The sequence below is a fragment of the Salvia miltiorrhiza genome, chromosome 2 (assembly GCF_028751815.1).
Source record: "Salvia miltiorrhiza cultivar Shanhuang (shh) chromosome 2, IMPLAD_Smil_shh, whole genome shotgun sequence".
Classification (NCBI taxonomy): domain Eukaryota; kingdom Viridiplantae; phylum Streptophyta; class Magnoliopsida; order Lamiales; family Lamiaceae; genus Salvia; species Salvia miltiorrhiza.
In genome coordinates this window covers 33,322,338-33,346,400 of record NC_080388.1, presented here as the reverse complement: position 1 = coordinate 33,346,400, position 24,063 = coordinate 33,322,338, and the positions used below count along the sequence as shown (strand labels likewise).

Here is a 24,063-nt window from a genome sequence, read left to right as displayed (position 1 = left end):
TTTGTATGCAAAATCAGAATTTGATGAAAGTCAATAATCACCATGCTACTTTTTAAAAGGGAAATTGTCGTAAAATACACAAAGTTTAGACGAATTCTAGTTTTGCACACAACCTTACAATTTGAAATAAAATACATCAAGTTTTAATTTTTTGATTTTTTCCCAAATTAAAATTCCCTAAATTTAAAACTTCAAAATTTAATACAAAAATAAAGATTTCTCTCACAATCAAACATCAATCCACGAAAAAATAAAAATAAAATTTTAACTTTTGCTCACAACCTTTGAAATTTGAAATAAAATAAACTAAAGTTTAAACTGTTACAATTTATCTTCATTTTCTTGTGAATTAATGTTTAATTGCAAAAGAAATCTTTATTTTCATATTGAAATGTTGAATTGCAGAATTCATTTAATACACTATATGTACGGGTTATGAGCTTCTTGTGTTGTAGTAGCAAGGTTTTTGTTTTTAATTTTAGGTAGAATTTTAAGTCAAGGGAAAAATAATAAAAAAAAAAAAAATTAAAACTTAGGATACTTTATTTCATATTTCAAAGGTTGTGTGCAAAATCAAAATTCGTCCAAACTTTGTGTATTTTACAGTAATTCTCCCTTTTCAAAATTTGTATGCAAAATCAAAATTTGATGAAAATTATACATTCCTAACTTTTAGTTTGCTGTAGTTAAGAAAAGTGAGTTACACGAGATTTTATCCTAGGTCAAAAACTGTAATAAGACCACATACAACGTGCATTCGAATGCATTGAAGTGTGTATAATTCTATCTAAAGTTATCCAAATTAGGCAAAATGAGTTGAAGAGGAAGCAAAACTTTTGTATGGTTTCGAAGATGCTAGAGTTACAGTTGTACAAGAGTAAAGGAGAATTATGGAGTCAGCTATCACAATCTTCATTGCTGATATCTTCACTCTTTCTTTCTACGAGCTGTATCGACAACATACGCATTCAGGTGGTGACCAAATGTCTTGGTAGAGAATGACTGCACCACATGCTCCCGCGCCTCCACACCCATGGTTGTCGACAACTGAGGATCCCGAACAAAATTAGACATGGCAGCCGAGAAGTCTTGCGGAGCAGGCTTGCAGAGGTATCCTGTCACCCCGTTCTTTATTGACTCGACTGGACCCCCACTATTGCACGCGACTACTGGTTTGTAGGCAGCCATGGCTTCTAACGGGACGATGCCAAAATGCTCGTCCTGCATAGCTAATGTCATCTTAGGAGGATTATAGTAAAGCCAATCAATTAATCAATTCAGAAGAATGTTTGATATTGCAGACCTTAGGTGTGTAGAGCACACAGAGGCACTGCGAAAGAAGAGTGTTTCTTTCGGGTGTCGAACAAGACGTGATGAATTGGATACGATCAGAGACGCCTTCCCTTTCTGCCAAGCTTTTTAGTTCCTCCAAATACTCAACGTTTTCCCTCAGCCGTTTATCAAAGCCACCTGGCAGATACAAGTTCGTAAGACACTACAAATCCAACACCAGCTATAGATTCACAGTCTCATTAAGAACCTACTGAGTTTTAAGACAGTCGAAACTGATGGGAAAAAGCGTACAATCTTGTACTTCCGAGAATATGAAAAATAACTGTATTCAATTTCAGGGACTAATAAAGTATATGTTAAAGGAACAATAAATAAAATACTACATGTTTAATGATTATAAGTTTGCAGTCCAAGATCCTTTCTAGAAACATAAATATTCGAATATTAGATGAGAGATTCGAAACATATCATGATCTTGTTATCCATTAATCAGAGATGTCTCTGCCAACAGCTTTAGAGGCCAGTGAAATATGAATCTTTGTTAACATCATAAGTTGAAACACAGATAAAATGGCACACATAGGAAAGAAGCAAGAACTTCTTACACATGACGAAGCCGGATATATAAAAAATAACTGGTGGTGTTATATTATATGATGCCCCTTTTCAATAAAATCATTATAATAATTTAACTTAAGCAAAGCAACTTCCACCGTGTTTCATATAATTTGTCGTGCACATTAAAAGATGCCTATATGTTAGATATTTCTTGACTAACAAAGGAACAGGTGAAATAACAGACAAGTCACAAATTAGATCTTTGTTATAAACAGACTGAAGATAAGAAATGAACCTTACCAGCAACAACCAAAGAAAGCTCCTTTCTGTCATCACCTTGTAGGAACTCCTGTTGGCTGTTGTAGAGCATAGCAAAAGCAGAAATAGCTAGTTCGATATTCTTTTTCCTTTCAAACCGATTGATTGAAAGAAATGTCAACCTGTAATAAAGGATGGAGATTTAGACACATGGCCTAAACATCATGGTTTCATAAATAAATAAATACATATATAGATGTATATGCCCATTCGTCTTATATCGTGTTTTGTGCTGGGAGGTGAGGTATATTCAAAATTCAATGACACTTTTGTCACAATCATATAACTTAAAGATACCAAGAGATTAGGTAATGTCTGTTACTTAGTAGCACTAGGTTTGTCAAACTGATCCACGTTAACAGCTGGATAAAGCACGGCAGGTCTAACCCCTCGTGAACTTAATTGCTTGAAAGTCTTCGCAAATGTAGATGCAGTGAATTTGCTGTTTACAAGAATCAAATCAGCCATACCTACAATAGACCAGGCAGATGCGGTTCACAAAATATTAAAAATTGCATGGAGTGCAATCTAATACAAAATGAAGATGCATGCGAAGATGTTACACATTGGGGATAACAGTAAACAAAAGCTTAAAGATACCTGTTGTCATTTCTTCAAAAAAATCTATAGGTTTCCGATAGATTCTCCTAAGAATGGTCGAGTGTTGAGCCAGTAATAGATCTGGAAAATGGCAATAAAATACTACCTAGACAAAAAAAAAAATAGAAAGAATGTGCAGAACATGTAAATAATAATTAAATGACTGGTAAAAGTAAAGCAGTAAGTCATTTTAAGTGGTCTTTAACCTTAGATAGCCTTTTCAACTTCATCAATGGGATGACAACGGAGACTTGATCCACCAGTATAATGTCAAAAGAAGGATATAAGAATAGCACACAAAGAGCAACAAAGATACACCGGAGATAAGCACAAACTGCGTGGAGACGATAAAAAATATGTCGGGGAAGAAAAGCTCCATACACAGTGACTGGAAAGATGCCTGCCCATGTTTCAATTATTATCAGAAAAACATAAAATTCCATATAAAACCATGCATAAACGCATCAAGAAAATAATAAAGGAAAAAGCTGTACACACCAGAAATTGTCTCCTCAAAACAGCGCATTTTGTCGTGATGTGACGTAAATATGTGAACATTGTGACCGTTAGATGAGAGTTCTACAGCAGCGTCAACAATTAACCTCTCCGCTCCACCTAACATTGTAAAGCTAAGGCATCATTACATGAAAGAATTAAAATGGAATAAAGCCGGATAAGTGATAAACTAAATACTCAATATTGTCCCAAAAACATTTGAGTAATTAGATACAAGACAGGCTATTTAGGATCAATCTTTTGAGTCACACTGAAATAATTTTCATAACAGTACATCCCATTATATAGAAGAAAACGCTCATTAACAATATCTATACAAACTGAAGAAGATAAAAGTTTTATCTTAAAGCATCATAGTTAAAAAATGGCTTTCTTGCATAAAAAATGAAATATATATCATTCCAGAGAATTAATATATAAGGGAGAGGTTCAAATGAGAATGGAGAAGCATTCTCAATCCTTGGATCATAAAGATCTACGTTGGATGCATCATTTTGATAATTGAATACACCACCTGGGTTCGAATCCTGAACGGAGCGATTTTTTTTCTTTTTTCATTTTCTCCAAGTGCAGTTGTGCATTAACTTTACACGCCGGTGCAGTGTTTTCAGTTCTCATTTTAAATTGCGGTTTTTACTATAACCACCGCTATATTTATACAACTATATTGCTACATACGAAAAATAGACCTATCACATGAGTAAAGTTCTCAGATAAATGAAAAGCACCACATAAAGTCCTCTTCATTCCTCCTATAGAGACAACTACAAACTATTCATTTGAGCAAGCTTAAATACGACACCTCTTCGAGCAATAGCACAACCCCAGAAACAACAAAAATAAAATTACATAGAATTCAAATACAAGATCCATTCGAGATAACCTAAAATACGAAATTTATCGAGAAATAATGAATTTAGAAATCAGTTGACTGATATACGATTGGATATAGTGAGAGCTTACCTATTCCAAGATCAGGGTGGATAATCGCTATGTTTAATTTTGAGCCGCCTTTATTCTCCATGACTGTCTGTACCTTCTTCAGTATGGAGTTTATTCAGCCACTTTGAACAATTCCAGAAATAAAAAAGGAATGCGAAAATTAATCTATCTATATATATATAAAAGCTCAATACATCCACACCAATCCATTTTCCCTCCAAAACACACCCATCTTTTAACCAATGTGTAATCTGAAAGTTGGCTAAACTTTGGTTAATACCCATTGTTAACATTATCCATGAATAAAGCAATAACATCAAAACTTTGGCTCCAAGAAAAATAAAGCAAGACTCGAATTTGTTGGCCAAATATCACTTCATTTATACAGATTCTACAGATTCCACAGCAATATATATACTTGTTGGCCAAATATCACTTCATTTATACTTATATATATATATATATATATATATATATATATATATATATATAAGTTTTCTCAACCTGAAGCTTCTGACACATAATAAGGAAATTAAGTTAATGTTTACGGTAAATAATTTAAATGGTGGTGGATCTAAAATAACTAGATTTACATGGAAGAATTTCCAAAATCATAATTTCTTCTAACGTCCGATTAGTTTCATGGATCTAAAAAATGTTCGACTTAATCGGTGGATTCTTCGGTAAGGCGAGAAACAAAAAATCAAAAATCAAACTTCTAAAACACCCAAATAGCCTACCATCTTACCTTTTGTTGGAAACGGCTGTTGCTGCGGAGTCGCCGGACGGAGGCACCGAGGCCAAAGTTGGCGGGGCGCGGGAAAGAATAGGTGAGGGCGGCGCTGCGCAGTCGCACTGCAGCTGTCAATCAAAGGAGACGGGGCGGGGCGAGCCGGCGAGGGCGGGGCGAGCCGGCGAGGGCCGGGCGGCGCACTGCTGCTGTGCTGCCTGCTTGGCGCTTGCAAATCGCAGCGCTTGACGGAGATGTCCGAGGCGGTGAGGCCGTTGCCACGGGCGACCGGAGGAGGCGGGGGCGGCGGCGACCGGCGGTTGCAGAGAGAGACCGAGAGAGAGTGAAACGGAAGAGGGCAGAGAGAGAGACGGAGAACGGTGGCGAGAAAGAGAAATCAGAAACCTATTTCCTAATTTCTATTTTGTTTTTCTAATAGTACTAATAAATTGTATTTTAATTATTTATTTTATTAAAAGTAATTTACTTGTAGATATTAACGAAGTCCACAACGATTTATACACTTTATATTTGCAATTAAATTTTGATACAAAAATGCAAGCATATTTTAATTTTTAATATAAAAGTTTGTCATTTTTTTATTTATAACATTACCTTATAATTTAACCAGAAAATACACTAATTTTTAATCTAATCGCGATTATAACATGACCTTATAATCTGCTCAGAAAATACACCAAGTTTCAATTTAATCTCAATTATAACATGACCTTATTTAGATCATTATTTTTCATAAATGTATTGATATTTATTGTAATTTCAAACTATTAAATTGGTATGTATAAATTATTGTTAATTGATTGATTTATTTTTATAAACATTAAGTTAAATGATTAATTATTTTATATTAATTGTTTCATAATATATATATATATCAATGTTTTCAACACATAAATACATATATATAAATTTTATTTTAATATTCTATTAATATATTACATATATAATAAGTATTTATCTATTTAAATTAGGGTTAAGTATCAATTTGGCCCCTGACGTGGAGGCCCTTATTACATCTAGCACCTTATGGGCAGTGGTGTGTCAACTAAGCCCCTGAAGTACCTATTTTCCTTCAATTAAGCCCTCTGACTTAACGAATAGTTAACACCGTTAACTATTTTTATTATTTTTATTTTGTTGGTGGTGGGACCCACACCTTCTTCTTCATCATCAAACTCGCCGGAATCTGGGAACGACAGCAGTGGCGGCGTACCCTCCTCCGCCCGAACCCAGCAACGACGTGGTCGATTCCGAAGAGGACAACAACGACGATTCGTGATAGGGAAGGGCTACGAATCGGACCTGCTTGAAGGCACCATTCCTTGAATTCGAAAGGTGAGAAAGACTCTGGTAACCGAGAAGAACGATCGGCGACTGTAAATCGCCGGAATTACAGAACCCACGGCGGCGAATTTAAAAGGGGAGGGCTAGGGCTCAACATCGAAAGGGAAATGGGAACGGAGTAGACCTCCGGCGCGAAGGCATCGACCACGCCAGAGAGAAGGGGGCTACGTTACCAGGTTTTGGCTAAGGCGGCGGCGATTTCGATTTAGGGGAGGAATTGGGGCTCGCCCTTTTGCCTTGAGCGTGTGCTATCAGAGAGAGATTTGGGGCTTTGCGTATGGTAGAGAGAGAGAAGGGCGTCGAACTTAGGCGGCGTGACGTCGCAGGAGGAGAAGCAGCGGCGACGAGATTTAGAGAAGAGAGGGACGACTGCTGGGTTCGGGTGGAGGAGGGTACGCCGCCACTGTTGTCGTTCCCAGATTCCGGCGTGTTTCCAGTGAGGACGATCAACTTCTGAAGCGTGTCGGCGGCGATGAAGCGGTAGTTCATAGCATAGGGGTCAGACCGGCGTGTTTCCAACGAGTTTGGTGAAGAAGAAGGTGTGGGTCCCACCACCAACAAAATAAAGAAATAAAAAAATAAAAATAGTTAACGATGTTAATTCTCCGTTAAGTTGGAGGGCTTAATTGAAGGAAAATAGGTACTTCAGGGGCTTAGTTGACACACCCATGCCCATAAGGTGCTAGATGTAATAAGTGTCCTCTACGTCAGGGGCCAAATTGATAATTAACCCTTTAAATTATGAAATTATTAAAATATTACGACCAATAAATAATTGTGTCAATATATAAAAATACCCACTTTCATATAATAAAAATAAATTTTAGCCTATAGGATAAAAAGTTAAAAATATACCCAGTTTTTTCGTAAAAGGTCTAAACTACCCCTATGATTAAAATTAAAAAAAATACCACACCTGATTCTATCCTCTCGGTTTCTCTCATTGTGTAATCTCTCTCTCTCTCTCTCTCACACACACACACACACACGACAAACGCCTTCACTCCCTTCGTTCTCTCACTCTGGCGGCTCTCTCCTCCTCTGTCCGTCAGGCAAAGGTCGTCGGTACTCGTCGCCTCCGGCGCGGCGTGGCTGGTGTCTCTCTCTCTCTCCTTCTTCGTTTTTTCCTCTTCCCTCAATTTCTCAAATTAGAACTACCTAGAGTTTTCTTTAAATTTTCCCTTTAATTCCACTCCTTCGGTTAACTCTGCATCGCACCACCGCCGCCTGGTCGTCGTGTCGCCGTCTTCCCCGCCTCAGGTAACTCCTTATCTTTCTCTCTTTCTCTATCTCCATCTCCTTCTTTTCCGTCTCTCTCGTTTTGTATTTATTTGTTGATTATATTTTCAGATGAGTATTTCTTTCTTTTATTTTTTTCGATTGTTTGTGTGTTTTTCAATCATTTTCTATTTGTTGGTGATATTTAATTAATTTTAGTCAATAATTTTAGTTTCTTGAAAAATGCAGTTGATAGAGTATATGCCTCTGCTGCTAACCTGCTACTACACACATATGCACACAATTCTCTTATGTGTATGTGCATAAACATCGTGGTGGCTTATTTTCACAATAAAGTCACTTATATCTTCTACTACAACCTTTCTTTTATTTTTCCTTTGTTCCGAGTAGATTGGACATTATCATCCTCATTTTGGCCTACAACTTTCATAGTCAGCACTTGTTTTTCATCTCTCGCATTTATTGCTTCATAGATTTACCTTTTCTTAACGGTCTCTCTCTGATGATGATAAGAGCTTAACTCATCAAATGAGTCATTTGCCTCTTCGGCAGCCTTGTAGGCCTTCGTCGATGCTTAGCTTGCAGAGATTTGATCTATTCTCTTACTAGCAGATCTAGCCTCTTCATTATTTGAAACATCATAAACCTCTTTTCCCATATCCGCAAGCAGCTCTGAGCGTGGTTTAGTGCTCAAATATGCTAACGGAATTGGTCGGACAGCGTGCGGAAGGATTACATGAATCTGTGGTGTGGAAGCAACTAGAGTTAGATGCATATGTCTCATCTGTTGCATCATGAACATTTGAAGGATGTTGAGCATTTGTTTTAGCATACTCACTGTAACATTCCCAACAAAAGGCATGAGTAACAGTCAGAGGCTATAAAGCCTGAGGTGGCAGAGCTGAACCAGCAACAATAGCTCCAGTAGTAACTCTCAAATTCTGAGCGCTTAAACCCTCTTATGGGTTTCCAGTTTCTTTTTCAAAGTTTGAGCTGAGATCTATGTTTTAAAGGTTTTCAATTTTTCTATTAAGTATTGAGATCTGCGTTAGGCTCAAGATTGTTATAGACCATTGTGTTTTTTTTTTTTTTTTTGAATCAGCATGGTTTATCCTTTGATTCAAATTATATCTTAAATGCATAAATATTATGAACAACATAAAGTCACATCATGCACACATAAAACAACGCGTTTACTCGCGACATATCATACTTTCATTTTTTCATATTTTTTATTCTGGTATTTTCTCAAATCTCTACTTACCACGTTAGTCGATAACATTGAAAGATATATGGACTAGATTAGGATATATTTGATATATTCTAATAAGCTTTAATTAATTAGTAAATAGTTTGACTATTGGATTAATTAATTGGAGACAAAAGAAAAGCCCGGCCTGTTTAACCTAGGGTTTACAGGCATGTCTTATTCCTATAAGAATAGGAATATATTTCTTTTGACTGTGAGATGAACACACGTGAGATACGTAAAATCACAAGAGAGAAAACACTTAGAGCACTATAGAATTCAATCGAAGATTTCCTAGCTTTCGAAGATTGAATTGTGCATCGGGAATTGTTCCTGCATCGAATCTGCAATATGCGTGGATACCATAGTAGTGGATTCAACTGCAGGATTACTAGAAGAAGAATTGCTACAAGATTGTTTGCTACACAACAAGTAAGTTATTCTAACCGTTGTTGTTGTGTGTTTGTAATCTCTACACATGATTCAATTGTAAATCTAGATCTTATCCTTAACTGTTATTTTCGCTGCGCATCATTACATGATGTCAAGGATTTCCAACAGTGATATCAGAGCCCGGGGCTCGATTTATATTTGTTTTATGTTCTAATTAATTATGGGTTATTCGATTTTAGAAATTGATTCTGTAAATTGAGATTAATTTTATTTGTTGCTTGGCAACGGAAACTATTTATTGAAGTGTCCCACATTGAATTGGAGATAGTGGCATGAGCCACTTTATATGGTGAGGCAACCCTCTCCCTTATAAGGCATTTTAAGGGAGGAATGGGTCCAATATCCATTTCTAACATGGTATCAGAGCCAACCCAATCCAATGATGCCCCCAATATCGTTGTCAACAGATGGCGTTTGGGATAGTCCACGCTGCGCGTGCGGGGGGTGTATTGAAGTGTCCCACATTGGATTGAAGATAGTGACATGAACCACTTTATATGGTGAGACATACCTCTCCCTTATAAGTCTTTTGAGGGAGGAATGAGCCCAATATCCATTTCTAACACTATTAAACCCAATTATTGAATTTGGAATTGAAAGTTTTGAACTGGGATTGATTTTCTGATGTTGCTGGGCAACGAAGAACATGTTTTGTAATTTGATTTTAGAAATCTGGATTGAAATTGTATTATGCGAATGGTTTGGCATAACACACTCTTGAAATTGGTTTTTCAATCTTGCTGGGCATAACGATAATTCATCTTGCTTCGATTCTTCGCCGGAAAACCGTATCGCCGCCATTGCATGTGACGTGAGGGGAAAGCGAACTAGGCGGCGATAGGTGGCTCGGGGCTCGCCGTTGTGCTGCGCCCGACCACCTACCGGCGTCTGCAAGGCTTCACGGCTTTGAGTCGAAGTGCCACAGCCACTTTGTAACAGTCGCACCGGTTGCGGGTTTGGACGCCGGCGCCGTGGGGACGACTCCTGGCTGAGGTCTCGAGCGAGCAGACCCGTGGTGCGCGGCTGATTCGCCGCTGTGAGCGGCGGCAAGGAGTTTCATACTCCGTCTGTTTCGCTTCTTTCCGGCATGGTTTTGCAAACGGAAGCCGGAGCGACGGCTGGAGTTGGAGATGACCGGCGAAGGCGTGCCTTAGCCGGACGTCGCAGCCACTCCTCCGGCGCGGCTCCGAGCGCGGCGCTAGGCTGACGGGAATCGAAGGGAGGCGCTGCTGTTGCAGCTGCAAGCCCTAGTTCTGATCTGGGCCTATGTCATTTGGGGCCTGGTCTGGGCCTAGGGCTGCTGGGCTTCTGTTTCTTTTCTTAAAGGCTGGGCCTGCGAAATTTTTAAAATATAAATGGCCCTTTTGGGCTGAAACTGTTTATAAAAAAAAATTGTTATTAATTTAGAATTAATAATATTAATCCCAATTTCAGAATGGAATTTATTAATTAGATTAATAAATCTTGTTTATTATTATTTTTGAAATAATAATATTAATTGTATATTAATTTGGAATTAATATAGATTAATCCTTTTATAAATTAGATTAATGAATCTTGATTTAGTGTTAATTTTATAATATTGAATCTATATTTATATTAATTTGGAATTGATATAAATTGACTAATTCATTAATTTGATTTATAAATCATGAATTATTATTATTATTGAAATAATAATATTTGATGAGTTTTTATATTAACTTGGAATTAATACAAATTGATTAACCCATATTTTAATTGGAGAATAAAATTTTAATTGGATTAAGGAATTTTATTCGTAGAGATTCTATGTTGTTTTGTGATAAGCATGCTTAGGGGTGTCTAAACGGGATGCGGGTATCGGGTTACCCGTCCCGAACCCGATACCCGACCGGGTATCGGGTACCCAATACCCGCAAGAAACGGGAACCGGGTCGGGAGCGGGTAGCAGAATACAAAATTCCGCGGGTATCGGGTATACCCGTCGGGTAACGGGTATACCCGAATAGCCGCATTTGTTATTAATATAATATAAATTTTATATTTTTATTAATTTTTAATAATAGTAAATACTAAATAGTAAATTAGTACTCCCTCCGTCCCAGCTTTTAGTATCCAACTTTCCTTTTTTAGCCGTCCCACATTTTGGTATCCATTTCTATTTTTAGTAAAACTAGGTGGGGCCCTTACTCCACTTTAATTATTTTAACTCTCACATAAAATGTGGACCCTTATTCCACTCACAACACACCAATCACTTTATTAAAACCCGTGCCGCTCTCAACTGGATACCAAAAGCCGTGACAGAGGGAGTAATTAGTAAAAAAAAAAAAACTTTCTACCCTAACTGCTGCTTTGCTGCAGACGTGAAAATTGAAACCTCCATGAGCCTCCCAGCAACCCGCCGCGGCCCCTCTGCCTCCCACCCACCGGCTGTCCGAGCCGCGCCGTCGTTCGCCGTCCAAGCCCAAACGCCGGTAAGTATTTTATTTTTCTTTGCTGCTCAGTCCAAGCCGAAACGTCATCGACGCCTTCTGAAATCTAACAGCGCCGGTTTCTGTCTCAGGCGCAGCTCCATCTCCGGCGTCGACACCAGTCCTGAAATCTATCAGCATCCGGCGGTCAAAAGGTAAGGGTATTAATTTTTCAGCTTTGTTTGAACTGATGTTTGCCATTACTGAAGGCTGAAGCAGTGAAGCTCCTAGGTTGAACTTGTAAAATAATTGAATAAAACTTATGAAATCACACGTATTGGTGTTTGAAATTGAAACCCACTAAATTAGATCCAAAAACAATAAAAATGATAGAATGAACTTATCAAACACGTATTGCATTGGTGAATTTGGTGTTTGTGATTTACTGATTTTATATTTCTAAATACAATTTGAATTTGGTGTTTGTGATTTACGGGTATGCGGGTACCCTAATACCCGCGTCGGGTATTAGGGTACCCGACGGTCGTCGCGGGACGGGTATCGGGTGGGGGATTTGGCGAAAAGTCGGGGTCGGGTACCCGCAATTTTCGGGTAGGGTACCCGACCCGTCCCGATTAGACACCCCTAAGCATGCTATTTGATTTTATGCTTATTATTTAACTATAGTAGTTAGAGGCCGCTTTAATGCTTGGGTAGGCGGCGCCCTGTATATGTAGTCCACGTTACTATGTATGGGTAGGCGACACCCAATACGTGTGGTCCGCATTTTGTTTGCCTGGGTAGGCGGCACCCAGTAATTGTTTTGCTATTTAATATTATATATTAAATATAACCAATTAGTATCACATGCTAAATTCCCATTAAATATAAGTCTTTGTGTGAGCACAAAACGCGTCGTCCATCATAATTGTTTGAGTTCCCTAACCTTTTCGTCCAAGGGTATTTACATAAAATTGTATGCTCTAAATCGACAAGGCCAAGGCTCATTCATAGGTTGGCACCGTGTGATGGGGTTGACTTGCTTAAATTATTTTGGAACGCAGAGCGACCAAGAATGATTTAAGGACGCAGATTAATTAGATTAATCAACCAAGAGTTGTAAAATTGTTGTTGCAATTGGTTTAGAGGCCTACTAAGTGATATTATTGTAGTCATCAGCAAAGCAGAGGCTGCATAATATTGACTTAGATCTTGGACCACTATAATTTATGTTTAATAAATTCGTATTTTATGTTGGGGTCATAAAATATGCAAAAATAGTGGGAGCTAATCAAAACAAAATGCCTTGTTTGATTAGTAAAATAAATGTGATCTTATTCGATTCGATTCTTTTTATTGCTTTCTTTTATCTCTGTTTTATCTGCAACTGTTTTGATATGTTTGTTGGATACGGTAAATTGACTAAGTCAAACTTTCTGGATTGACCGCACAATTTGCGTTTGGTGCTAAGGCTAGATAGGATTGACCATGTCTTGGACAAATCAATCCACATCATCCTTAATGTGACTTTAGAAACTTTCAAAATGTTTGACATTGAAAGTTATAAGAAACATATGGATGATGTAACTTCTGCTAGATATGTCATAATTGTGTCTATGAGTTTGGAACTGCATAAATGACAAACATGGATTTCGTACCTCAATATTGCATGAATTGTTGTCATTTTCCCCCCATAAATTGATTGCTAATATGTGTTTGTATCCCAATTTTGAGTTTGATGAAATCTTGATTGCTTGGTATAGTTTTTGAATATTTTCAGGGAAAATCAAGAGTTGATTGGAGACTTGTGGGAGCATAAGAGTGAAGTACGTCTCGAGAGGAATCCGTGAGCGCGAACGGCGCCGGAATCAGAGCTCGGACGAGGGAGAACGGAGCCGAGGAAGCCAGCTGCGCAGGACCCCACGGCCGCGGCAGCCGGCCGTGGCTGAAGAAGCCTGAACCGCGGTCCCTACCGCGGCCGCGGGCCCGACCGCGGCCTCCTGCGCCCCGAGTACAGAACGTTTTTGAACATCTCCCGCGGTCCGAGCCGCGGCCGCGGTCCCCGACCGCGGCCTCCTGCGCCCCGAGTACAGAACGTTTTTGAACATCTCCCGCGGTCCGAGCCGCGGCCGCGGTCCCCGACCGCGGCCTCCTCCCTTTCCAGCCACGTTCCCAACCGCGGTTCGTGCCGCGACCGCGGGGATAAGGCGGGGATCCGCCCTTTGGTGGGCCCAGACGCGAATTTTGACTCCTAAACCCCATTTTTCCCCCTTTTTCTCTAATTTCCTCATTACTCATCTTCTCCAACATTCATTACACACCAACCCTTCACTCCCAATCTTCCATTCACAACCCTAGCTCCATAACTACATTCAACCACCCATTTGAAGAAGGCATTGAAGAGGAGAGAGGATTGAAGCAAGCTATTGAATAGGATTTGTTCTTTCTTTCTCTCTCTTTCATTTATGCTTCATTTGTTATTGGGTATGTTATTGTTGAACATGATAGGCTAGTTTCTCTTTGATTTGGGGATTAGGCTAGATGATTATTGTAATGGATTGATTATTTGTGCTCAATATAAATCTTGTTTGTTCCTTTGCACATTATCTTTTCAAACCCTTGCTTTATTTCTTGTATGGTTTGTTGGCCACATTCTATACATTTCTAATTTGCACTTTGAATCGGGAGAGGATAATTGCAATAGATAAGGTGTTTGAAACATATCAATTCGATAACCGGGAGGTTGAGAGTTGGGTGAGAGTATGTCGATCTTTGTGTGCTTTTGGGAGTTATAGGTTAGAAGTTGACCGGGGACGGCAACTATAACCCGTAATCTACCGTTCTAATCGTCCGGGAGGGGGTTAGAACTAGTTGGGAGATCACTCTAGATAATTAGGTTCGTCAAGATTAGTATTGAGCTATAATTGAAGTCCTTTGCTTAACCATCGATGCCTAGTCCCTAAATCGTCTTAATCATCTTATTAATCCACTTGCTTATTTGGTTTTATTTATCTTTGCACTTGTTAAGTAATTAGTAGATAATCAAACCAATCACTCCATCGTTTAGTCTAAATAGCTATAGCATAATGACTTAGGATAATCACTAGATTGAACTACTAATCCTTGTGGGATACGACCTTGCTTCCATATATTACAACTACCCGTATACTTGCGGCGTGGTGAAAATATTAGCGAACAAGTTTTTGGCGCCGTTGCCGGGGATTAGTTTAGTTTCATTACTTGTGATATTTTGCTTCATTGTGTTTAACTACTTTAGACATTTTACTTGCTTTATTTTTATTTTCTATTTTAAGATTGTGTCTTGACTCGTTGTTTCTTGTTGGTTGGTAGGTAGTGCATGAACACAAGGTCTAAGGGTGCTCCTCTTATACCCATTGACATTGAAGTTGAAGCTTTTTGCCGACACAACAAAGCAAGAGCAAGAAGAGAGAAAGAAATGGAGGGAAACATGGCGGAAAATCAAGAATTGATCCTCCAACTCCAAAGGCAACTAGAGGCTATGCAAGGGCGAATCAATGAGCAAGAGGCTCAAAGGAATGCACCACCACCACCACCTATTAGCAATATGTTCCAACCCATTGTCCAACAAGGAGGAGTGCATGTCCCGAGAATCAACGTCAACAATTTTGAGCTCAAGCCGGCCCTCATAAATATGGTACAACAAAACCAATTCGCCGGTCTTCCCCAAGATGACCCGAATGGACATCTTGGAAACTTCTTGGAGATATGCGGCACCATCAAGATAAATGGAGTCCCGGAGGATGCCATTCGACTTCGACTCTTCCCCTTTTCGCTAAGGGGCATGGCCAAGACATGGTACCAATCTTTAGAGGGTGGTTCTATCACTACATGGGAGAACATGGCTCAAAAGTTTCTCAACAAGTTCTACCCTCCGGGTAGAACCATGAAGATGAAGAAGGACATAGTCCAATTTCACCAATTTGATGGAGAATCCTTCTACGAAGCTTGGGAGAGATTCAAAGAGATGCTAAGGAAGTGCCCTAACCATGGTTTAGATCAAAACACAATCATTTGTGTATTCTACACCGGGTGTAGTGGTGAGATGCAAAGAGACATGAATGCATCGGCCAATGGAGCATTGTTGGAGAAAAGCCACGAGGAGGCCGCCCACATCATAGAGAACTTGGCCGCTAATTGCCATCAATTCCCGACGGAAAGGATCATCTTGAAGAAGGTGGCGGCTACAACAAGCTCGGATCCCATAGCCCTTCTATCGGCTCAAATGACCGCCATAAATAGCAAGATTGATGCTATGTCAATATCAAGAGTAGAGCCCGTGGTTGAAGAACAAACTAGCTTTGAGGATGTGAACTACATCAACAACAACAACAACCGAGGCTATGGGAACTTCCGGCCCCAACAACAAGGTGGCTATCAAGGACAAGGGCAATACAATCAAGGGTTTCAAGCAAATCGCCACCCGAATCTTTCCTATGGTAATCCCAATAACTTCTTGCAACCACCGCCCGGATTTGCGGTGAGTGATGGCATGATCAAGGAAGAGAAGAAGCTCAACCTTGAAGAGATCTTAATGAAATTCATGACGGCCACTCAAGCCCACATGACGAGAACCGATGAAAGGTTAGAGGCTCAAGCAACCCAATTGAAAATGCTTGAGATGAAAGTGGGGCAAATTGCCGAATCCTTAAGCAACCAACATCAAAAGGGGCAATTTCCGAGTAACACCGTTGTGAATCCAAAAGAGCATTGCAAGGCTATCACTATAAGAAGTGGGAAGATACTTGAAGAGTCCAAGATACCTCCGGAAGTCAAGAACAATGATGAGAACATTTCATCAAAAATGCAAGGCGACAAGGAGGAGAAGAAAGATGTGTACAAGGCACCACCACCTTATTGCCCACCAATTCCATTTCCTCAAAGACTTCAAAAGAAAAATGTGGAGAGTGAGTTCTCTAAATTCCTTGAGATCTTTCGGAAGGTACACATCAATATCCCGCTTGTTGAAGCATTGCAACAAATGCCCAAGTATGCAAAATTTCTCAAGGAGGTCATATCCAAGAAGAAGAAATGGGAAGAATTTGAAACGATCAACCTCACCGAAGAATGTTGTGCCGTTCTTCAAAAGAAGCTACCCCTCAAGATCAAGGATCCCGGGAGCTTTACTATTCCATGTGATATTGGTAATGGTCGTTTTGGAAAGGCCTTGTGTGATTTGGGAGCAAGCATAAATTTGATGCCTCTCTCAATCTTCAACAAGCTTGAAATAGGAACCATTAAGCCAACCACGATTGCTTTGCAAATGGCGGACCGTTCCGTTTCATATCCAAAAGGGATAGTGGAGGATGTTTTGGTGAGGGTTGACAAATTCATTTTTCCGGTGGATTTTGTGGTCTTAGATATGGTTGAAGACAAGGATGTACCTTTGATCCTTGGACGTCCATTCTTGGCGACGGGGGGGTCCCTAATTGATGTTGCAAAGGGTGAGCTTACATTAAGAGTCAATGATGAAAGCGTCACTTTCTCAATCCACAAAGCTCCCAAGCACAAAAATGAAGATGAAGGCATGAGAGTGGAGGAATGCAAATTGATGCAAGTGATTGAACCTTGCATCAACATAAAAGAAAAATTGAAGGAAGAAAAGAAAGAGGAGGAAGCCCAAGGCTTGGAGTTGAAGCTTCTCCCCACACACTTGAAATATGCATTTTTTGGTGAGAATGAGATACATCCAACGGGGCAAGACCGTGTACTCCAACTCAATGAGTTAGATGAGTATCACGCATGTGAGAAGTCAAGCCTCTACAAGGAGAGGACAACAAGTGCTAATGACGAGATGATGCAAAAATGGGAGTTTGCACCCGATGATGAAGTCCTTCTCCTCACCTTTCGTCACTCGCTACCTTCGGAAAAGCCAAGATCAAAATGGTTGGGTCCTTTCAAAATCAACAAGGTTTTCGACAAAGGAGAAATTGAATTGAAAAAGAAGGATGGAAGAACCTTTGTGGTTGAGAATGAAAGAATAAAGGCGTATTTGTCCTTGAAACCAAAAGTTGAAGTGTTCGTTGACACCATCCCCGAGACATGACACGATTATGAAGACGTCGAGCTCACGACGTTAAACTAAGCGCTAGTTGGGAGGCACCCCAACAAGGTATTTTTTCATTTTTGCAAGTTCAATAAACACACACATACATAGGTATTTATATATTCATCTATATATATATTTATATATGTGTGTGGTCTTTTTGTTTTGTGTTTTTAGTTCTCTTCCTAATAATAACAAAAAAAAAAAAAAAAAAGAAGAAGAAGAGTTGAAGGGGTTGAAACATGAAAAGGCATGCAAAATCGGATTTTTTTTTTGGTGTTGGGCTCGCCCAGGGCGGCCGCGGCCAGGCCCACGGCCGTGGGCCCTGCCCACTACCCATTTCAAGCTGCGCCCAGTAGGCCCGCGGTCTAGACCGCGGCCGCGGGTCCGACCGCGGCTCATGTCGAGCGGAGTCCAGAACGTTTTGGGCGAGGGACCGCGGTCCTGACCGCGGCCGCGGGTCCGACCGCGGGTCCCCTGCCCGTCCGTTGACCGCGTTGACCGGCTGTTTCACCCCTAAAATTCAAATTTTTCACCCTTTCACTTTACTTTTCACCCATTTTACACACACCCACGAAATTACACTCTTTTTTTTCTCCACTTTCACTTCCAAATCCAACTTCAAGGTATGTTTTACTTGCTCTCATTCCTTCATTTATGCATTCTAAGCATGATTTAGAAGATTTTTACCGATTATTTTGTGATATTTTGCCTTCTACATGTTTGTATGCAATTATGGCTCAAAATTAGGATTTTTCCTACATTGTGCTACATTGTTGAATTGATGCTTTTAATTGCTTCTATACATGTCTAGGATGATGGGTCTTTTATTTATTTGCAATTTAATCGGTGAATTTATGCTTAATTGACGTTTTTTTTGCTTGAGGATTTGCTTGTGTTGGGTGTGAATAAATGCCTAAGTTTGGGGGGATATTTTTGGTGATTGTGGGCTTGATATTGATGCTATGTGTGTTTTGAGATGAGTTGTGATAAGGTGATGAAATTATGATGCTTTTAGAATAAGAATTCACCCTTTTTCCGGGTTAATTTGTTTAGTTGAATATGTTAATTGTTTGTTGTGTTTTTGTTGAAGTGTCTTTATCTTTGTTTTGTCTTTGTAAAATAAAAACTCACTTTTGATTTTGTAGGCACCTTTTGCTATGGCCCCACGATTGACTAGAGGGAAGGGCAAAGAAAAAGCGTCTAGCTCACGCGCCGCGGCACAAGAGGACATCATTACGACGCGCCAACCTCAATTTTATGGCATTGAGCTTCCAAACCGAGCCGCTCGTGAAAAGTGGGAGCAACTAAGTGCCCTCCCTCAACGGCAATGTCGCTACATTTGCTCGGATACCATTGAAGCAATGGGCATAGCCAATGATGTGTGGACCTTGGCGGACCAAGGCGGATGGCGGAGGGCCGTCACCGGCGGGTGGTTAAGCTATCGAGGGCTCACCTTGGAGTTTCTCTCCACGTTTACCCTCCAAAAGGAGAATGGAGCTCCATCTCGAATTACTTTTCAACTTGGGGGTGAGCCCCAGGAGCTAACAATCGATGAACTGGACGACTTGATGGGTTGTCCGCGAGGCGGGCCTTATGTGGGAGAACTCGAATTCAATGCCCAATCCAGTTGGTCTTTGATGACCCGGGGCGAAGTGGATGAGGTCGCCTACTACGACTCCAAGAAGGCAAAGGCAAGCTCGCTCCGTAACCCGGTGATCCGCCTACTCCAACGAGCATTTGGATTCACATTCCTCGCTCGAGAGAACGTAGGTTTTTGCCGTGCAAATGAGCTTTTGCTCATTCGGCGAGCTCTCGCCCGTCGCTCGTTGTCCATTGGTTGCCTCCTTGCGGACCAATTTGCTTCCCAAGCCCGCATCACAAGCGGAAAGATTTGTATTGGGGGGATGATCACCCCCATAGCGGGGCGTTTTAATATTGACATCACCGAGGAGCCAATATCCCAAGACATCCTCCTGGACCGGCGTTGCCTCGTGCAAAATCATTTCCTCGCCGCCGGTCCCCGCTTGCTTTGGGTCCTTAAGGAGTACAACCATTTGGTGTACTTCCCTTTGCCCAATCCGGCCCTCACCACCATCTTGGGCCCCGGCGAAGCCACCAACCTTGGCTTGAAAGAAGCCGCCCACCTCGCCTCCATCATTCCAAATCTCCATACTGCTCAGCACGCCCCGAGGGCGAGGAGGAAGAGCAAGCATATGAACAAGGTGGTGCGATACCTCAACCACCCCCGGCGTATCCGGGATGGGGTGCCGGATTCGAGGATAGGATGATGGGCCGCTTCGACACCTTCCAAGCCGCCAATATAGCCCGTTTTGATGCAATTCAAGAAGAGCAAAGAAGGCATTACGAAGCCTTTTTGAAATATCAAGAGGAGGAGCGGCGCCGCTATGAGGAGCACATGCGCCACTTCCACACCTTCCATGGCCCCTTTCCGCCGCCGTAGCCGTGCCCGTCCCCGTTGTGAGTTCGAGACAACTTCTCCTTCTCTTTTCCTCCAACCTCATTTCCACTTTGTGTGAAATAAGTTTGGGGGGAGGGGGAAGATGGATTAGTTGTCTCGTTTATCTTGTGTTTCTTGCATGTTTTGGTTTTATCTTGTTTTTGTTGTTGTTTTGAATAATTGGAAGATTGAGACTTTTTGATGTTTTGGTTTGTGTTGGGATAATTGTAGCAAATTTTGTGAGGATGACTTGTTTGTTATTGGGCTTATGATATGATTGTGTTTTTGAAAAGAAATTGTTATGTGTCACTTGTTGATTTTGCATGTCGGGTTTGAACTCGTGACGATGAGCTAAATGTTATACCTCCAAGAACTTGAAAATGAAAATGAGCTTGTGAGAATTGAGCCTTTGATTGTCATACAATTACAATCTCATTTTATTCTTGAGTGTAAATCATTTGAGCATGTGTGTTGATCTCTAGAACTTGCCATGAGTCCTCTCTTGAAAATAAAAGTAGATGTGTTGTTAATATTGAAGTGATTTAAGGCCATCTTTGTTAGCCACTTAACTCAAATTGTGTCCAAACTCTCATATGATCCTAGTTCACCCCTTTTGTGCCTTGTAGCCTTTCTTTGAATGAACCAATAATAAAGGGGTAGAACCTAGAGTGTTGGTGGTTGCTTTGATGAAGAAAAGTTTGAGAAATGATTGAAAGTGCTTATCAAGCTTTGATTGAGTGAAAATCACTAGTCCCCTATGAGCTCAAAAAGAAAAAGAAAAAAAAAATGAAAATGAATGTGAATAAAAGAGCATAAAGGGGAGTGATTTACCTTTTGAATCATGGCCATGATAGATATCACTAAGGATGAAAAGATGAAATGTAGGGATTTTGGTTTTTGTTTGATAAGAGAAATAGTGAAGTCGATTTGTTCATTATGATTATTTGATCATGGGATGAGTCACTTTGCCTAAAAACTACTCACCTTACCAAAGAGCCCTCATTACAACCCAAGGAAAGCCCTTTTTGATCTTTATTTATAACACATTGAAGTATAGAGAGTTAGGATAAATGGCAAGCCTATGGAAGATTGCATGCATGATTCAATTTGAGTGCAAACACTTCCAATCTAAACACTTGAGAGTTGAGTGCATAATTGAAACATCCACCTTTGTGAGGATTCAAGCTTGGAGGCTATAATGTTGAACTCATTATCGCTTGTGACTTCTTGGAATGCATTTCTACTTGTGATACACTTTTGAAATATTTTTGGAAAATTTGAAGCCCTTGAAATGACACCAATTCATTCTCACATGTTTGTTATATTTTATTTCTCTTCTTTTTGTCGTTTGGGGACAAACAACGCTTTAAGTTTGGGGGGTTGACAAACATGGATTTCGTACCTCAATATTGCATGAATTGTTGTCATTTTCCCCCATAAATTGATTGCTAATATGTGTTTGTATCCCAATTTTGAGTTTTATGAAATCTTGATTGCTTGGTATAGTTTTTGAATATTTTCAGGGAAAATCAAGAGTTGATTGGAGACTTGTGGGAGCATAAGAGTGAAGTACGTCTCGAGAGGAATCCGTGAGCGCGAACGGCGCCGGAATCAGAGCTCGGACGAGGGAGAACGGAGCCGAGGAAGCCAGCTGCGCAGGACCCCACGGCCGCGGCAGCCGGCCGTGGCTGAAGAAGCCTGAACCGCGGTCCCTACCGCGGCCGCGGGCCCTACCGCGGACACGGGCCCGACCGTGGCCTCCTGCACCCCGAGTACAGAACGTTTTTGAACATCTCCCGCGGTCCGAGCCGCGGCCGCGGTCCCCGACCGCGGCCTCCTCCCTTTCCAGCCACGTTCCCAACCGCGGTTCGTGCCGCGACCGCGGGGATAAGGCGGGGATCCGCCCTTTGGTGGGCCCAGACGCGAATTTTGACTCCTAAACCCCATTTTTCCCCCTTTTTCTCTAATTTCCTCATTACTCATCTTCTCCAACATTCATTACACACCAACCCTTCACTCCCAATCTTCCATTCACAACCCTAGCTCCATAACTACATTCAACCACCCATTTGAAGAAGGCATTGAAGAGGAGAGAGGATTGAAGCAAGCTATTGAATAGGATTTGTTCTTTCTTTCTCTCTCTTTCATTTATGCTTCATTTGTTATTGGGTATGTTATTGTTGAACATGATAGGCTAGTTTCTCTTTGATTTGGGGATTAGGCTAGATGATTATTGTAATGGATTGATTATTTGTGCTCAATATAAATCTTGTTTGTTCCTTTGCACATTATCTTTTCAAACCCTTGCTTTATTTCTTGTATGGTTTGTTGGCCACATTCTATACATTTCTAATTTACACTTTGAATCGGGAGAGGATAATTGCAATAGATAAGGTGTTTGAAACATATCAATTCGATAATCGGGAGGTTGAGAGTTGGGTGAGAGTATGTCGATCTTTGTGTGCTTTTGGGAGTTATAGGTTAGAAGTTGACCGGGGACGACAACTATAACCCGTAATCTACCGTTCTAGTCGTCCGGGAGGGGGCTAGAACTAGTTGGGAGATCACTCTAGATAATTAGGTTCGTCAAGATTAGTATTGAGCTATAATTGAAGTCCTTTTCTTAACCATCGATGCCTAGTCCCTAAATCGTCTTAATCATCTTATTAATCCACTTGCTTATTTGGTTTTATTTGTCTTTGCACTTGTTAAGTAATTAGTAGATAATCAAACCAATCACTCCATCGTTTAGTCTAAATAGCTATAGCATAATGACTTAGGATAATCACTAGATTGAACTACTAATCCTTGTGGGATACGACCTTGCTTCCATATATTACAACTACCTGTATACTTGCGGCGTGGTGAAAATATTAGCGAACAATAAACAACATGATCATATGTTTTCGATTGAGATGTTGATGCACCTGAAGAGTGTTAATGCTTTAGAAGCTAAAACCATAAAGTATAAGATACTTATGGATCTCTTCAGGATTAATCTACATGGAGTAGACAAGGTCTCTATGAGTGTCTTGAAAAGGATTGAGTTAATTGAGAGGTTGGCCACGATTGGAACGAGACTATTCGATATTTGTCTCAATCAACTTAATCTTGCAGTAATGATCTGTCTCATTTGTGAACTTCATAGTGAATTCAAAATGAACAATAGGACAGTGACACTGACTGAGTTTCATGACATATAGTTAAGAACGATTTTGAATCGTCTTCCACTAAGGACAAATAAGTTCTTATGATTAATGCTTCTGCCAATTCTAACCCAAAAATAAAGAAAAGGTAGAAGAAGGATCAAAGAACTAAATTTTGCATCCTAAGGTGGAAACCAAAAGAAGCAGAAGTTACCCAAAGATGAAATACCTTTTGTCAAGAAAAGGACACTGGAAGGAATAATGTTTGATGTTCAAAACATTGGATGTTTTGATAGCAGGATTTGATATGTTTATCATTGAGGTGAACATGTCTACTAACAACTCATGCTCCTGGGTATTAGATACGAGTTATAGTTCACACATTTGTTAAAATGTGTGTTGTCTAACTAAAACAGGAGAGTGGGACCAAGGAAATTTGACTTACGCATTTGTTTTGAGCAATAGTTGCTGCTAAGTGCATAAGGTCTTATAGATTTGATCTACCTTTGGGTTTGTGGATTTGTTAGATTGTTATTTTGTTCTTGGAATTACGATGAATATAATTTCCATTATCGTGTTAGACATTGAAGTTTTTCTTTCCATTTTGCTAATAGAATTTATTCTACTTTGCTTAATGGAGATGAAAATATTTCACTTGAGAATACTTTATATTTGCTCAATGCGAACAAAATATCCTCAATGTGTAAAATAA

General features: G+C 40.2%; 1 protein-coding gene and 1 non-coding gene across 4 annotated transcripts; both read right to left on the bottom strand.

Moving 5' to 3' along the window:
• Positions 1–816: 816 nt before the first annotated feature.
• LOC131012082 (uncharacterized) lies at positions 817–5,399 on the bottom strand. Of its 3 annotated transcripts, none has more exons than XM_057939992.1 (9): positions 4,976–5,399; positions 4,249–4,349; positions 3,268–3,384; positions 2,976–3,169; positions 2,770–2,875; positions 2,492–2,639; positions 2,152–2,291; positions 1,304–1,470; positions 817–1,221 (listed from the first exon to the last, which is right to left on the bottom strand). In XM_057939992.1, exons 2-9 carry the CDS (start codon positions 4,307–4,309, stop codon positions 928–930), a joined length of 1,227 nt encoding a protein of 408 aa, XP_057795975.1. In that variant the 5' UTR covers positions 4,310–4,349; positions 4,976–5,399; the 3' UTR covers positions 817–927. The 3 variants fall into 3 exon arrangements, with proteins under 3 accessions (XP_057795975.1, XP_057795974.1, XP_057795976.1); XM_057939991.1 differs by having other exon boundaries at positions 4,249–4,324; XM_057939993.1 differs by having other exon boundaries at positions 4,249–4,321.
• Positions 5,400–15,587: 10,188 nt separating this feature from the next.
• Positions 15,588–15,694, bottom strand: LOC131013722 (small nucleolar RNA R71). The gene has a single exon (XR_009097809.1). It is a non-coding gene; the product is annotated as a small nucleolar RNA R71 (small nucleolar RNA).
• Positions 15,695–24,063: the final 8,369 nt, after the last annotated feature.